Raw genomic sequence first — 18,105 nt, 5'->3', positions numbered from 1 at the left:
CAGACATTATTTAAGAGATAAATGTCATCTCGAAGAAATGATGAACAATGAAATGGACTTGTCAGGTTGAATCTAAGATAAAACTAAGATAAAACAAGCACCTTTTCCCACAAATCTACCTTTGCTGCGCTATGGTAGGCCACTGTTTGTCTTGCAGTTTGACAAACGAACAGTCTGTTGATGCCCTAGAACTCCCAGTAACTATACTAAAGCCATATTCCTATAAAATAAAAATGTTAGTACTTTCTCAACTATAATCATTCTGTTGTACAGAATTTAACTTTGAAAAAACAATGCTGTTTACCAAAGTGGCCGATGTAAATGCAATTTGGGTTCTACATTAATCCATAACAGATACCTTAAATGAGGGCTGAGGGTGGGAAAAAAAAAAATTCCACTGCACTAAAAAGAATATTCTAAACTTCAAGGGGCAACAAAATTGCATCATAGTGCGGCTCATCACATGAATTTAGGACATCAATCGACTCATCATCTGAAGTGCCTGTATGACCCAGATGTCCTATTCCAACAGAAGAACTATCAAGAAACTTCTGGAATGCGGGTACCCTCAGTGTGGGTGCATGACGAGCCATGCAGTTCAGGCCCTCTGTCTACAAAGGGTGGGAGGCAGCCTGAGCAGCACTCATACCTGTTTCATGGTCTATTTTATGTTGCTCACTTAAATGAGCAACACAATAAGTGAAAAATTGATTCCCCGGACAAAAAGCAAAAGGTCTAAGCCACCAATGTTTTTCAAACCACTAAGCCCAAACAGCTAATCAAATGGAAAGGTAGTAATCAATGGTTTATATTCAAGGTAACTAAGCAAGAAGGGCACTTGTTTAATTTCCTGATCTAGCAAAATAGTTATACATCTATCATCAATAGTTCAGGCTCGTTATAGTTATACCTATCATTTTTCCAAAATTGTATAAAACACAATTAAAACTCCTCTTCAAAACGCAAAAACAAGTGCAATTTGGCCAGGACTTCTTGTAAATGGAGGTATTAGGGGATAGCAGCTGCTAAAATCTCCAAGTTCCCCAAAGTGAAACCACCCAGCCCCATCTTCAAACAGTAAAAGAATCCCAACCGCAGACCTGCAGGTATGAACCAAGGACTCAAAAGTCTTTGGACGACCCCACAGAAGTCACCTGAAGTTTGATTTAACCTTGAGAAAAGTACAGCAGACCAACAGAAACATCCCCGCAAGTTCAGTTATGCTGCAGCCATGCCCTGACCGAGTCAGATTCCACTGGCTTACAACACTTTCCAGCTTTGCAGTGTAAGCAAGCCACCCTCACATGCCAGTACCTTTTCTCTTCCTTGTCCCAGCAGCTGGTAAACACGTGTGCAAGGCGCCCCTCCAGGAGTACAGAGAAGGTATGGGAGACCTCCCAATCATGGGAAGTCGGGCAATGCATCCTCTTTCCCCAAGATGCACAGGCATTTCGGAACGGAGGCCCCTCCCGGATGCCCTTGGCTTGTAAGCATGCCGGGGGCCAAGTGATCGGGAAAGGAAGTGTCCTCCATTCACTCAGCAGCACCGGCCACTGGAGGGGGTCTAGATGAAATCTCTCCAGTCCCAAGGAAAGTCGACCCACCTACCACACCTTCCCGCCAGCTCAAATTCGCCTGCCTCTCCAAAAGTGGGAGCCTGTATGGGTTCTTTTAAAACTTCGTCTGTCTCGGAAGTTTGTCTTCCCAGAGTCACTGGTCCCAAGCACTTCCCCACGACAGTACGCGGCCACTGGAGAAAGGGGCGCTTCCTGGGAGCTGGCTCTGGAGCTAGGGTGGGCTCCAGTCCACAGAGCCAGGGGCAGAGGCAGGAGGCGAGCTGGGAAAGCCAGCTCCAAGGTTTGCAGAGCCGAGAACAAGGTCGCCGGCAGACAGCGCGGGGTGGGGGTGGGGCGGACGGGGTGGGAAGCAGGCAGCTCCGCCCCGCCGGGTCCGGCGCCTCAGAACACGGCCCTGCGCTGCGGAACTCCTCCTCACACACCCCCGCCCCGCGCCGCTGCCACCGCCAATCCCCGGGACGCCTCAGCCTTTCCACCGGTTAAAGCTGAGGTTGAATCACGGCGGATTTTTGTAGGCCAAAGTGATCAGATTTCCTATGATTTCAACCTAAGAGTAAAACACAGTATTGTATATGGGAAATGTGAGCAGACAAGCATTCTTTTCTGCACTGTGCCTGGTTAACCTTGGGAAAGTTTCATAGAGCTAAAAACACTCGCCCTAACTCATTCAATAACTATTTTACAGGCATCCACTGTCCTAGTTCCCGAATCCTAACTCACGTCTCCACTTCTACTGCTGCGGGCACCGGGTTTTGTACTCCCCTTCCCCCTGCAGAAAGGCTGCACGCGGTGGAAGCAGTAAACACACACAGACAAAATCAACCACTTCAACCTCCAAACTGAGATGACATTTTCTTCCCGCTCTGGGAAAGTCATCTTAAGCAGCCCCATTAAAAAGAGGCTCTGGTTTTGTTTTTGAACAAGCATTACCCTTGCCCCAATAAAGTCCTGGGCCTCAGATTTGCATTGCATCAGCCTCATTCAGAGGTTTAACCTGTCATTACATCATGCTTAGGGCAGCCTTTAAACCCAGTGAGAGCTGGTGGCGGGGCGTGAACCCTGTACAATGTGTTGTGGATTATCCATGTTTCTGTGACAAATTTTAACTCTAACCACTTCCCCACCCTATCAGCGGTATGTATGTTCAATCACCACGACATCATTTTTTGATGTTAGGATATACAAAACCGCATTAAGAACAGAAATATAACTGAAAATAATCTTCCCCACAGACAAATATAAATTACTATTTCCTCGTTTTTATTTGCTAGTACATATTCATTCTACACTGGTCTCAGGTTTCTAGGACAAGATATTTCAAATACTTTAGAAGGACAAACTCTTTCCAAACAAAATTAAAACGAAACCACCCAAATGTATAAAAATAAGTAAAGGGGATGACTGATTCCTCAAGCAAAAACAAAATTTTAATTCACTTTTTAGTCAAACTTCTAAAAGACCTGTAGAGAGTCTTAGAGCACAGTTGGAAAACCATTCCTCTACAGACAAACCTCTCAACTTCATGAGAATGAGGACAGCAGAAGTGGAAGCATTCTAGAGCCCTCCTAGATTCTGACCCAGTGTCACAAGCTCACCTGTAAAACCGGGACATTTCCAGCCTCACATGACTTTTGTCTGGATTAAGGGAGATGAGTAACATGTATATCACAGAAGGCATATTTTCCAAAATAATCTTAGGTATTCACCCAAGACCTTCAAAAGTTAACTGCTTGAGGTCAGCTAGCAAACAGAACTTACGGTTTCCATACATACTCTCTAAAAGATTTCTTAAGCTTGTAAAGGTTCCAACATGTCTGCCAAAGGTCAGCCGTTGTTTACTTTTTAGCACAATAAACCTTAATAGAATTTATCACCTAGGCAGGCTAGTTACACACTTGTTTTACAAAAAGCTGAAAATTTTATGGAAACTACATTGAAATATGCCTATAGGAACTAAAGTGAGTTCACCATTACCCACTCTTTCTAAAAGATATATGTACCACACCCCCAATTTGATATAAAGTTTAGATTTTAATGTAAATCAAAACACTTTACAGTCTTCAGTGTTTTCTTAGGAATTGAAAATACTTAACCACTGCTTTGCCACATTAACATGTAAAGAAGTAGATGGATTAAGCTTTTATTCTAAATTTCATGTGGGAACCTGTTTCCTTTTATAAATGACGGATTAGTCATAATCTCACGTCTAGCTACTCTAACACACAACAATGTTGTGCTTACCATTCTCTTTCAGCTCATAAATAATACCCCTTTGCAGAGATGTCTGAATCTTAATGCCTGTCACTGAACTTGTGAAATGTGTTACAACAGCAAACAGGAAGCTAATAGTTACAAAATAAAAGTTAAAAAGATAGAAATGTCATCAGATCAAAATGTATTGTGAGATAAGTTACAAATAGAACATACAAGGGAGTGTTGAACAGGGATGGGAGAAAGAGTTGAGAAATCAAGGAGACTACAGGCCAGAAAATGACCAATGATGTAGTTACCTGAGTGGTAAGATACTGGTAACTTTTAGCTATATTCTCCTTCAAAGGGGACAGTAAAAAGCTGTTCTATAAAGATTAGTCAGAATTCTAAAAACAATCAAAATAAAAAGCAAATCTTGCAGACACAATTTATTAAGAGAAAATGCAAAATACCAATTCTTCCCTTTTACTTCACCACAGATTATTCCAGATTATTAACGATGTTAATATTTATCATAAAAGTACAGGTTCAGATTTTGAATTAGAAATCAATGGGTTAAATAAAATTCCATTCAAAACATTTAAAGGCTTTCCTCAACTGCTTTGGAAAAGGTACTTTTCTCAACATTGTGACACTGCATGGGTATTATGCAGAAATTTAAAATATTTTCTTAAAAAATTGCCTTTTTTTTTTTTTTTGGTACCCTCGCCGGGGCCAGGGAACGAACCGGTGCTGCAGAGGCTACGGGCAGCCTCGCAGCCCAGTGCTCAACCGCTGGGCCACCAGGGGAGGCCCAATTGCTCCTATATTTAAGATTCACTTCCATACACTAATAAAAATTTTTAAAATGCAAGTCTCCTTAAAAATGCAAACTTCATTATAAAACAATAATGTTAAGGAAAAAACCTATTATTTCCAGTGTTGTAGCCAATAAGAGGAATTTTATAAGTTGTATTTTCCTAAAAGCTTCATTTTCCTGAAGATAACTCTGAAATTCCTATAGTTATAGAAGACCGTTTGTCTAGAAAGATGATAACATGAAGTGGGGAAAGGCAAGGACAAAGCCAGATAGAAAGCTACTGTAAAAACAGAAGCCTGAACAAAGGTGATAACACAGTGAACAAAGGAAAATGCAGACTGGAATGCAAATGTATAAAGCTTACTTTCTTTTTTTTTTTTTTGTAAGTGTCTAAATTATTTTGAGACTTTCACCTCTGGTTTAAAAAGAAAAATATAATACCAACATATACTTAATCAGAACCTACTAGGCACTATGCTAGATACTGAAACATGATAATAGATTAAATGCAAAGTAGGAGATGTCTAATCAAAAAAACAGCTGATAGAGTAAAGACTGGCGATCAGAGTTGTGAACATACAGATGTTATGTGAAGTCACAGAGGAGTTTGCCTAAAGCAAGAGAAATCCCAACATTTAAAGATTTACAAGTTCGTTATAGGTCTAAGAGGCAGTGGCTACCCCTACACAGCAATACTTCTCATTTTATTATGCTTACTAATCATCTAGGGATTTTGTATAAAATGAAGATTGTGATTTACTATGTCTGAAGTCAGGTTTGAGAATACATTTTTAACCAACTCCAGTTGTGGCCAATGTGACTGAGGCCCACCTCTGAGTAGTAAAATCTAAAGCTCCGTTAAGAAAAACAAAAGTGAGAGAAAACCAGGTCATTATCTCAAAATTCAAGATAGAAATTTAAGATATATAAAAACTCACATACACATCAATATTAGAATAAATTATGTTTAGTATGTATCTTACAGGGAACTTACATTATTTCTGTAACCAGAAAAAAAAAAATTAAGAAAAAGGCAAAAAACAGACATCGTTAAACATTCAAGAACTCAAGGAATCTGGTACTCATGAACCCTTCTCTTCAGAAGATACCTAATTGGGGGGCAGAGAAGGGGAATCAACCAAGTGATGAATTAAAATAACTTAGAAATGGCGAGCCTGTCTGTGACAGGCTCCATTTAAATTAGTCAATGACTCCATTTAAACACAGAATTAAGACTAAACTGTGGGCATTATAATTACCAATTACAATATAAACCTCTAAGATTTGGCAAGGTGCAAATAATTATATCAATAATTAAAAAGCCAAGTGTAAGTAAATTAATGGCAGAGTCAACCATGTGGAATCTGCTAGGGTGTCAAGGAAATCAGGCCTAAAAAGGTATCCATGGATTGGCAATATGAATTACTGGTGGCCTCTGCAGTAGCAAACTTGGAGATATGGCTAGTGTGGAAGTCAGATTATGAAGACTGAACAGGATGCTATGTGGGGCTAACATCTGAAAAGCAGGACTGTGGAGAGGAATGAGTCAGCAGGAAGGCCCAGGACATTTTTTGCTTGGTTCCCTTCTTCATTTACTCTTTAAATGAGAGTGACCAGCATAAAATGAAGGCTGGTAAGAGTTCGAAAAAAGGATAACCCAAGAAATATGACAATGCGGTAAAATTAAGTTCTTGGGGAGGTGAGAAGGGATTCAAAACTCAAGACAGAGGACTAGACTGCATTAGAAGAAATACTTTCTCCAAGGTAAGAATTTGAAGAGCTTGAAGAGTTTCTATTTTCTCTGCAAAGGAAGCATAGTCATCCCCTTTTGGGGGGGGCGGGGAGGGGATGGTGAAGAAATGACAATGTCAGAGGGCTGAAGAGATCCCTAATTAAGCATCAAGTCACCGCAGAGTCCAGTTTAATGAATTAGTTAGGCGGCTGTACTGTTAGGCATTTTGAGAACACATTCAAAATATAAGTCAGTCATCATCCTCGGTCCCAAAACACCCCTATTGCCTTAAAACTAAAGGAGAAATAATATGTCATTAACCTAATATGTTTTCCAAACTTTAGGATTAGAACTCTAAAACTAACCAAAATGGTTAAATTTAATAGCAATTCCAAGCTCTGAGGAGCATCATGGAGCCCTGAACTTTTACTCTGCTGGTAGAAATACAAAAATAGTACAACCACATCTTCATCACTGCAGAAAATTCTATTGGACAGAACAGATTCTATATTCTATTTTACTAGCTATTATCCTTACATTGTTATTACATATTGAATCTACAACTATTTAGTAACATCAAGACAATATAAAAGATTGCAAATAGAAGGAATAGCATGTAAACACACTAAACCCACTCATCCCTAATATCCCTTGCAACAAATATATTTCTTTCTTCTTTTTTTTTTTGGAAGACTTATTTATTTATGCATACGAGAAGTGGGGTGCAGACCAGAGGTGCAGTGGGGTAAGAGGATTCATCAGAGAGAGTGGGGAGCAGAAAAGGCAGATCCACTGAAATACACTGCTGAGGGGAGCAGAGGGGAGACAGGAGAGGTCTACTGTGCCATGTGGGTTGCTCCCTGGACAGGGCCAGGGATCACACTCCTGTTGCAGTGGCAGGCGAAAGTTTGACAGTGATGTGTCTTTAAGCCCTTTGCCACCAGGAAGCCCCCTATTTGCCCTTGATATAATCTCACAAATGAGAATTAATATAATCTCACAATTGACATAATGAAAAGGTAACTCACAAATGAGAATTTAAAATCCACTTTAAAATACTACTATAATGAGCTCTGACAAAGCAGCAAAGACAACACAATGGAGAAAAGATATTTTCAACAAATGATGCTGGAACAACTGGATATACACATGCAAAAAACTCAATCTGCAAACGTATTTTACCTCCTTCACAAAAATTAACAAAGTGGATCACACACCTAAATGTAAAACTTAAAACTAAAAACCTGGGAGAAAAAATCTAAATGATTTTGATGTCCAGCAATGGCTTTTCAGAAACACCAATGACACAAACCTGGAAAGAAACATTGGTAAGTTGGACTTGATTAAAATTCTAAATATCTGCGCTGCAAAATACAGGGTCAAGAGAATGAGAAGATAAAATGTAAACTGGGAGAAAGTACTGGCAAAAGATTTATCTGATTAAGGACCGTTATCCAAAATATACAAAGAACTCTCAATGAGAAAACAACCAAGTCATTTAAATAATGGGCCAAAGACCTCAACAGACCTAAATAAAGATTATACACACAGCAAGTGGGCACATGAAAACACGCTCCACATTGATTGCCATCAAGGAAGTAAAATTAATGTGGGCTACTGCTACATACCTGTTAAAATGGCACTAGCAAACGCTGGTGGAGATGTGAAACTTAATCCTCTCATCCACTGCTAGTATTGGGAATAAAAATGGGATAGGCAACTCTGTAAGGCAGTCTGCCCATTTCTTTAAAAACCAAACATATTCTTACCAAAGGAAATGAAAACTTATGTCCACACAAAAATATGCACACAGATGTCTACAGCAGCTTTATTCTAATTGCCAAAATTTGGAAGGCACCAAGATGCTCTTTAGGAGGAGAAAAAAATAAATAACTGGTATATCCAATGGCACATTATTCGGTGCTAAAAAGAACTGAGGTATCAAGCAATGAAAAGACATGGAGGAATCAAATGCACATGACTAAGTGTAAGAAGTCAGGCTAATACTGAAAAGGCTAAATACTGTGATTCCAATTAAAAGAGTGTGGAAAAGGCAAAACTAAAAAAAAAAGTGTTTGCCAGTGGCTAGGGTGGAGGGAGGGGTGAGTAAGTGGTACAAAGATGATTTGTAGGGCAGTGAAACTACTTTAATGATAGACAGACATCATTACACATTTTTCAAAATTCATGTAACACTTGACACTAAGAGTGAACCATTAATGTAAACTATGGACTTTGGGTCCTAATATGTCAAATTAGGAGCCTCAATTATAACAAATACGCCACTTTGATGATGGGGGATATTGATAATGGGGAAAAGGCCATGCAAGGAGCAGAGGGTATAAGGGTAATCTCTGTACCCTCTGCTCAGTTTTGCTGTGAACCTTAAACTGCTCTTAAAAAAAAAAATGAAGTCTACAGTTTATCTTGAACAAAATGGGTTTGAAATGCAACAAATACAGCACTGTAAATTTATTTCCTTTTACAATTTTCCTAACATCTTTTCTCTAGCTTACTTTACCATTAAAGATATCCTTAAATATGTAAGATAGAAGATATGTTAGATGAATGCTATGTTATCTCTAAAGGCTTCTGACTAGACTACTAGTAGCCAAATTTTGGGGGTTAGAGTTTATATAATGTGGTCTCCCTGGTGGCACTAGGGTTAAGTCTCAGTGCTATTCACCACCATGGCCTGAGTTCAATCCTGGCCAGGGAGGTGACCCACATCTGGCGCAGCAGACCTCTCCTGTCTCGCCCGATGCTCCCCTCAGCAGTGTATTTTGGTAAATCTGCCTGTTCTGCTCCTCACCGTCTCTGGTGTAACCTTCCATCCTCCCTTCCCCCTGCACCTCTGACCTATACCCCAGTTCTTCCACAAATATAAATAAGTCTTAAAAAAAAAATAAAGAAAGAACTTACACGCTGATCTGTCTTCAATGCACAAGGTATCACTACTATCCTTAACCCCCATGGTGTTCAAGGATGAGCTGTCTTTTAAAAAATACCACATGGCAAAGTAAATCATTTTATCACAATAAACAAACTCTTCTAAAAAATGGATGTTCACTTATAATCAGGGAAATGGAAATCAAAATCACAATGAGATACCAACCATACAACAGAGAGAATGGCACACGTTAAAAAAAAAAAAAAAAAAAACTAGCAACAACAAATGCAGGTGAGGATGTGGAGAAAAAGGAACTCTCCTGCACTGCTGGTGGGAGTGCAAACTGGTCCAACCACTATGGAAAGCTGTCTGGAGGTTCCTCAAACTACTAAAAATGGAGCTACCCATATGACCCAGCAATTCCACTCCTAGGGATCTACACAAAGAACACAAAAACATTAATTCTTAACCTGCAACCCTATGTTTACTGCAGCACTATTTATAACAGGTAAGATATGAAAACCCAAATGTTCAAAAATAATGACTAGTTTCACTTATAGGAGGAATAGAAGGGAACCAAATTAGGGATGAGGAAAAAAAATAAATAAAATAAAAAACCAAAATTAACAGGCAACTATAAATCAGAGACATTCTGCAGGGGAGGGGGAGGAGAAGGAATCAAAACAGGGAGGGACGAGCACACGGGACTATAGTGATGATGCACGGGTGAGCTGGTGGTGGCAATTTTACAGGGACTACACCTGAGAGGAGAAATCAAACATTGTACAAAAAGGAACAATGTAAAATATATATATATATATAAATAATTTTTAAAAATGGATGTTATTTCCATACCAATTCTCTAAGTTTCCAAAATAGTTGACATCAGTGTTGCAGAAACGCATCAATTCCTAGATAACAATTTCATTTTTCATAACATACAACTGTAACAAGCCTCAAGAATATACTGCTTGTATATAATGAAAAGAACACTAAATTTGGTTGGAATATAATTTCAAATCTGAATTCCTACTCTGACTTTCATTTTGATACTAAGAAAATTACAGTATCCTAGGTCTCAAATGTCTGTCTGTGAAATAAAACCAACAACAGCTTTTTGGAGGTTGATATCAAATATGAGGGAACATTTGGTATATTAATATGTTGCAATGAATTACTAAATAATTCATTCCAACGAGCATTAATTCTAGTAATTCTATCTCACAAGTATGGTAGCTAGATATACTCACTCAGAATAAAAATTTAAAGCAGGTCAAAATCAGTACTAATCTATGAAGAGATGATAAATACTAAGCTAAATAGAAAAGAGCACACTGAGACAGAAGAAATTAAAGAAACAAAGCAAAAGTGGCATTAGAAGGCCTTAATACTTTATATGATTGATGACTCTTTACTACTAAAATAACAGAAAAATAATGGAATTTATGGAAAATAAATGTCTTATTAAATTCATGAAGGCTTATCCCACTGAAGTAGTTATCATCGGTGTCTACATAAGCATTACATCTGAAACTAACCCATTTTATTTCAAATAAGGATGTAACACATGAATTAACTTATACACTGTCCTCAAACTCGGATCCTATTCTCAAGTGTCCCTATTTCTCCACCAAAAGTTTAATGTTTTATTTTCCTGTATTTAATAATCCAAACAGCATTAGCACATTGTGAATCATCTGAATCCAATTGTTAAGTCATGTAATTGAATGACCCTATTTGCATTTATGGTCACACTAGCTGGGAGTTGATCTACAGTACTCTAATTATGACGTGCTAAAGAGAAAAGCAAGAGGGGGACTTAACACATAAATGATGCATTTGTGTGAAGCAAAGTCCAATGACATCATGGTTTTCATTGAAGCACTTTACATGCTAGTGAGAAAAGCTTCATGTGATAACAGGGCAAAGTATGTAACCTGCACTGTTAACAGCCAAGCCCATAACCCTGACTGAAGATTTCAATTTAGCAGGCAGTATCCACTACTATAATAAAAATCAGTATTTATTTGAATTTCATTGGCTTTAATTTAATTAATTGTATTCAATTTACAAGTTCTGAACATTACCCCAGAGTAGATCACCCACTTTGCACACTCTTGGTTTCTCAGCTCACTGGTTACTCCTCAGTTTCCTTTATTGATTTCCTGCTCCCCCCACCACCTCAAACTTGTGAATTTGGAAGCTGATCATGGTTCTCTTGTTCACTTTGGTAATTTCATTCAGTCTTGTAATTTTAAATTCAACCAACATGTCAGGAACTTCAAACTTTTAATCTCCAGCTCAGATTAAAAAACCAAAATTCCTCCAAGTTTTGGTCTTAAACACCAAATTTGTACATCCAACTATGGGGGGGGGGGAACACACCACGACGACGACGACGACGACGGGTGAACTCCTTAATGCTTTCCTAGACTATTCTACTCATAGGCTTCCCTCACCTGATTGGCAATTCCATCTTTCCTCCCCATTACTTCATTCAAAAAGCCTTAATATACTTGATTCTCCTTTTTCACAGCACATAGCTAAAACCATGAGGAAATCTTACTGTACCTCCTTTAAAAATATATCCAGAATCCAGGCCCCGGCTGGTGGCACAGCAGTTGAGTGCTGGGCTGCGAAGCTGTCCACAGCCTCTGTAGCGACCCCTGGCCACCGGCGAGGGTCCCACAAGGCGTGACAGACCTCGCCTGCTGTGCCCGCTGCTCCCCTCAGCAGTGTATTTCGTCGGTCTGCCTGTTCTGTTCCCTGCTCTGGTGAATTCTCTCACCCTCCCGTGCTTCTGACTATACCCAGTGCTTATATAAATAAATTAATTTTTAAAAAATCCTAAAAAAAAAAAAAAAATCCAGAATCCAACCATTCCTCACCACCAACCACACAGTACAAGTTACCATTATCGCACCTCAATTATTGCAATAACCTAACCACCTCTCTGCTTTTATCCTTACATCCCAGGTCCCACCCCAAAAGAGGTTCTGAGTACATTAATCAGAAAAATTCAATTAAAATTAATATCAAATCATGCCACTCCTCTGCTCAACACTGGCAACCCATAGCCAGGTAATAGTTAAAACCGTAAAACGGCCTATAAAATACTACAAAATACAGTGAGCAGTTGCCATTACTTTGACTCCATCTCCCACTTTTTCTCACATGGCTCACATATGAGTCTCTTTGTTCCAATGCTAGGTTGTGCTGCTTTGAGTTCTCTCTGCCATAAAATACTTTCTCCTGGATGGTCACATGCTGTTATTTCTTGCATGTTACCCTCTCAATGAGGTCTACCTTCAACCTTTCTATTTAAAAGTGACCAGGGGGCCTCCTTGGTGGCACAAGGGGTTAAGCCTCAACACTATAAAGCTATCCACAGCCACTGCAGCACGAGCTTGATCCCGGCCAGGGAGTTGACCCACATGGCACAGCAGACCTCTCCGGTCTTGCCCGCTGCTCCCCTCAGCAGTGTATTTCAGAAGATCTGCCTGTTCTGTTCCCCACTCTGTCTCTGGTGAATCCTCTCATCCCCCACACCTCTGGCCTGCACCCCAGCTCTTGTATGCTTAAATCAATCTTTTAAAATAAATAAATAAATAAAAGTGACCAGGACTCTGTCCAGTGGCCCTTTCACTAAGCACTCCTACTCCTACCCCCTTCCATCTTTCTTCTCTGTGCACCTCTATTTTTGTGCACAGAACTCTAAAATGATATACAATTACTATTTATTGTTTGTTGTTATAGCCCCGGCCCCCAAAGTGGAAGGTAGGAATTTTTGTCTGACTCAATGTCTGACTGAAACACATTAACAGTGCCTGGCACAAAACTCAGTATTTTTTGGATTGATAAGAGCAAAAAAAGCTTTGGACTTTTGAACGGCAACAACCAAAGCTAGACACAACAGAACAATGCTTTTTAAAATCGTCAAAAAGGATTACCACCCTAGAATTCAATATGCCCAATTTATCCTAAAAGTAAGTACCAAGGTCAGAAAAATGATGCGAGGTTTCAAAACTTTACCCTCCCTGGATATTTTCTCAGGAAGTTCCTGAAAAACAAGCTCTTCAAATATAATGGAGTTGTTATAGAGCAGCCCCGATATTAAACGGGTTCCTGGCTGTGGGTCCTCACCCGCACGCTTTAAAGGGACTTATGAATACTCTACTACAGACACACACAAAAGGTTAATAAAAGGTTTATTTACAAGAGAAAAGGAAATAAGGAAAATGTACAACTCAGGGAGAAAATAGGGAAATAAAGTCTTTAATGCGTCCTACCCGATCCGACGACCTGGAAACCCAAAGGCACTCTCAGAGCTGGCTGGACGCTGCTGCTGGCCAAGAGCCCCAAAATGGAGAGAGCTAGAGAGAGAGCCCCCAAAGCCCACGTGTCTGCCTTTTGTATCCACCTGGCTGCTTAACCCCACCCTCAGGTCCCAGCCACCTTCCCTTGGGTGGTGATGGGATTTGGAGTTCCCAGTGTCTTTGGCTTTGACCTGGGGTGGGGGTGGAGTCCACAAAGCCTATATGGAATTAGCTTTGGGACATCCTTTTCCCCCCTAACAATTCCATTGGCAGGACTGGACAACCCGGCCAACGAAAATGCCCTGGTACCCTCGAAAAGAGGAAAGCCCAGGTGGAGTCTGATGAGACCAACTTTATACCTGAAGCATACATCGACTGGATGCCACCGGTTCGCTCTGATCCTGTATGGAATATTTCAACAAAGCCAGCTAAAAATTGCTGTTAGTTATTTCTGCCCTGTGATTTTATGCAAAAATAGGAAAAATGGTTTAAAAGTAGATTTGGTTTGCAAACTTTTGCTTTGCTGTTAAAAGTTTGGGATCAAGGTTGGGAAAATTTGTGTTTTTACATCAGTTGAACCATTTTAAGATTTTTTTTTTTTCCTGTAATTTTTACATATCTGCTGTCTTGTTTTGGCTAATGCCTCCAGATTTTTTTTTTGGCTTAAACTGATGAACTATTTTTCCTGGAGTGGAGGACTTTTGCTTTCCACAATGGACAAATACCTGGAGAGACTGGTTTTCTTTCACACTGGAACCTGACAAAATGTTCATCTGAGACTGCATCCCAACCTCCATATATTCGATCTTCATCACCATGGAAATGGTGGCAAAAAGTGAAAGGGGGGAATTGTTAGGGGGAAAAGGATGTCCCAAAGCTAATTCCATATAGGCTTTGTGGACTCCACCCCCACCCCAGGTCAAAGCCAAAGACACTGGGAACTCCAAATCCCATCACCACCAAAGGGAAGGTGGCTGGGACCTGAGGGTGGGGTTAAGCAGCCAGGTGGATACAAAAGGCAGACACGTGGGCTTTGGGGGCTCTCTCTCTAGCTCTCTCCATTTTGGGGCTCTTGGCCAGCAGCAGCGTCCAGCCAGCTCTGAGAGTGCCTTTGGGTTTCCAGGTAGTCGGATCGGGTAGGACGCATTAAAGACTTTATTTCCCTATTTTCTCCCTGAGTTGTACATTTTCCTTATTTCCTTTTCTCTTGTAAATAAACCTTTTATTAACCTTTTGTGTGTGTCTGTAGTAGAGTATTCATAAGTCCCTTTAAAGCGTGCGGGTGAGGACCCACAGCCAGGAACCCGTTTAATATTGGGGCTGCTCTATAACAGAATGAACCAAGAAAGAGGTCAACATGGGCTACAGTAAACAGAAGACTTAATCCAGAAGATGAAGGAATACTGAGGATAATGACAACTTCTTATTAAAGGAAGAAAATAAAGTGAGGCATCCCAGAATGTGAACATTAAGATAAATGGCATAAAATGAGGGGTAGCATCAGCAGGAAGCACAAAGGAAAAAAAAAGAAAAGGCAAAGACAAAAAGCAAGAAAGCAGATTAAGTAGTGCAGAGAAAGAGTAACCATGATTTACTATACGGCTCAAACTAACTTACACAGCAAAGTTCCACACACACAAAATTATGACATGAGAGGAGAGCATACGGATGGGAAGGACATGCACAGATGACAGGGCCCAAAGCAGTTACACCCACAAGAATGCCAACAGGTAAGGCCTAAGCTAAAATCTGGGGGTAACAACAGAAACAAGTTATTTAGAGGTAATTACAATAATAATCAACTCAAAGAGAAAAAAGTATTTCCCCATGGAAAAGGAAATCTGGAAGAGGGGCAGGAATTTTTCTTAAACAAATTTTGTAGGATATTTGATTTTGAACAGTATGTGCATAACAAGATCTTTATAGAAAAAGAGGCAAAGGTCCAAAAACTTAGTATGAGAAACACCAATTTGCATGAATGAGTTAAAATTTTGTTTTCAATGATTTGATTCTAAGTATCAGCAAAGATGGGGGGAAAAAATCTTCCTACACTGTTAGGAATGTCCACTGTGAAGGTTTCTAATAAGATCTGGCGGTTTGTTTCAATTCATAATTTTTCTTCTTCTAAAAGCTCATCCTTCAATTTACACACACACACACACACACACACACACGATGTCTACAGCAATCCTATTTATAATGACAATAAACTTTAAAACAGCCCTATCTTAAGAGTGGTGACATTATGGTCTACACAACAGAACACTAAGAGACCTTAAAAAAACATAAGGTGGACTCATCTTTAATGCGTCCTACCTGATCCACCGACCTGGAAACCCAAAGGCACTCCAAGAGCTGGCCTAGCGCTGCGAGCTGGCGGAGAGCCAAAAAGGGAACACCACCACCACCACCAAGTGCACGTGTCAGGTTTTATACCAAACCTGGCTGTTTAACCCCACCCTCAGGTTCCAGCAACCTTCCCTTAGGTGGTGATGGGATTTGTCTTTCCCAATGTCCTAATGGCTTTGGTCTAGAGTGGGGGTGGAGTCCACAAGCCTGTATGGAATTAGCTTTAGGACATCCTTTCCCCCCTAACAATTTCTGCTTACATACAAGAATCAAACTGCTTAAGTGCTTAGAGTAAAAAGAAGCCACAGGATATACACACTGCCACTCCATTTATGTTAAAATAAAGCTAGGTATGCACAGTGAAGCTATCCATTTTAATGGATGTGTATATGGTATTCAATGTAATGAAACAGAAAAGTAACTGGAAGGGCATACAAATTGCAGACTGTGGTTTAAAGGTTTAAGGCAAGGGATTATGGAAGGCAAGAGGAAGTCACATTTAGAACCAGAAACCACAGAGAACAGACCACTGAACTACATAAGTATACAAAATATCAAGAACTACAGAATATAGACCATAGGCACAGACATCTTCATTTGGTTCAAACATGTACAGTCACTGACAAGCGATGATCATTTAATGGGAAAATATCTACAAGGATTTAAATAAGATCAAAGAAACAAAATATAAAATATTTATGGTTGACTTAAAACAATGTGAAATACACAAATTAAAAATTACAGTAGCTTTCCAATTATCAGGTGTTTTCCATATGTTCCACAAAACTTATCTTTGTAATAAAAAAGGATTAAATTTTTTAATTTTGATGCTCATTTTGCATCCCCAATTTTTTGTTCATGAATTGCTGATATGTCATAACAAACACATTGAGAAATCAAGTTGACTTTTGTCTACTGTTTCTAAGATCCCTTTTTTATTAAAATGCCTCAAATAGATTTTACAGCGGAAAATATTTTTTAAAAAGTCCATTCACATAAAACACGTATTTCATACACATACGTGTATTCTAATTTATACTTATTTTTAAAATCTTAAATTTGGCATTTCAAAAGTACAGGACAAAATGCTCTTGTAATTTATCTTATCAGATTTATCTGGTGGCTGTGGAACCAAGCATAAGTATTCATAGCCATTGCTTTGTGTAACTGCCATTTTACAATTTAAGGTTTTGCTGGGTAAAGACTGCATTCCAGAGATAGTTTGGACCCTCACTCCACCCTTACTCTCTGGTCACCAATGAGGGCGAACTTGCTGTAATTGGAGCTGCAGGTTGGAGTTGCATCTTGGCCTGGCCAGTCAGCTTAGAATGATAGCCGGGCAAAGTTGGAGAACGCATCCTTGTAGCCAATGAGTAACTGCCAGCATAATTTAACCTTATTAAAAGACCTCTGCTTCCTTTGTTCGGGGCTCTTGGTATCTGCCACTGTGTTGGTAGGTGCCATGAACCCGGACTCGAGTCTGAAATAAACTCCCTTTTGTGTTTGCATCAGCTGTCTTTGGGTTCTTGGAGGCTATGCTCACCGAGTCTGCTGACCTTGGGCACAACATTTTGGGGGCTCGTCCGGGATCGGCTAGCACAGACCCCAACCACCAAACAGCTGAAGGGAGCCATTAAAGCGCGCAGGTGAGTGGTGAGGTTTTAGTCTGCAGACCTGTAGTATTGAGTACCTGTATTTGTATCATTTGTGCTCTTTACCTGTAGAAGTACTGAGTACCTGTATTTGTATTGTTTGTGCTCAGTATCTGTGGAATTGTTTGCAAACCTGTAATTTTGGTAGCCAGACGCTTAAGTGGACGCGCTGGTAGGCGTCTTGGCATGGACCAGGGGAGACGTCCCCGGACCACCTGATTGGCTATCCCCTCTGGGGTAGCATTTGTGTGGGGCCTTTTGAAAAATTTGTTTTTGGTTCGTTTCTTGTGTTTGTTATTCTTAAAACTTTGGTGTTTGTCTTTACCCAGGGAACTCTGGTTTTGTTCCTGGTGTTTGTTGTCCTTGTTGCGTTTGTGTGTTCGTAATCATGGGTCAGGCAATGCCTACTCCACTGTCTTTGGTCACAGTCAAGGCTAAAAGTAAAATGCTGGGGACTGCAAAGCAACTATGCCTAGTTGGTGAGAGACAGCCTATGATCTCAACGAGCAGCTGCCTGGACATTTTCTCCAGTGTTGAGATCATTGGTATATCTCTGCTGCCTTCCAGCTGTGGGGGAAT

General features: G+C 40.0%; 1 protein-coding gene across 8 annotated transcripts in view; it reads right to left on the bottom strand.

Annotated features, from left to right (window-relative positions):
* The window catches only part of SIAH1 (siah E3 ubiquitin protein ligase 1), a 57,344-nt gene that overhangs the window by 2,778 nt on the left and 36,461 nt on the right, over positions 1-18,105 (bottom strand). Inside the window, exon 1 of one of the 8 annotated variants that reach the window (XM_037516302.2) lies at positions 1,315-1,843. The exons of the other annotated variants lie outside the window; for them this stretch is intronic. Coding sequence (XP_037372199.1) covers positions 1,315-1,450 — 136 coding nt within the window. The 5' untranslated portion in view covers positions 1,451-1,843. Of the gene's footprint in view, positions 1-1,314; positions 1,844-18,105 lie in introns of those variants that run through there. 8 annotated transcript variants of the gene reach the window in all.

Source organism: Talpa occidentalis, unplaced genomic scaffold (assembly GCF_014898055.3).
Source record: "Talpa occidentalis isolate TD23 unplaced genomic scaffold, MPIMG_talOcc4v2.1 talOcc4.17, whole genome shotgun sequence".
Lineage (NCBI taxonomy): Eukaryota > Metazoa > Chordata > Mammalia > Eulipotyphla > Talpidae > Talpa > Talpa occidentalis.
This window is presented reverse-complemented; position numbering and strand designations above follow the sequence as displayed.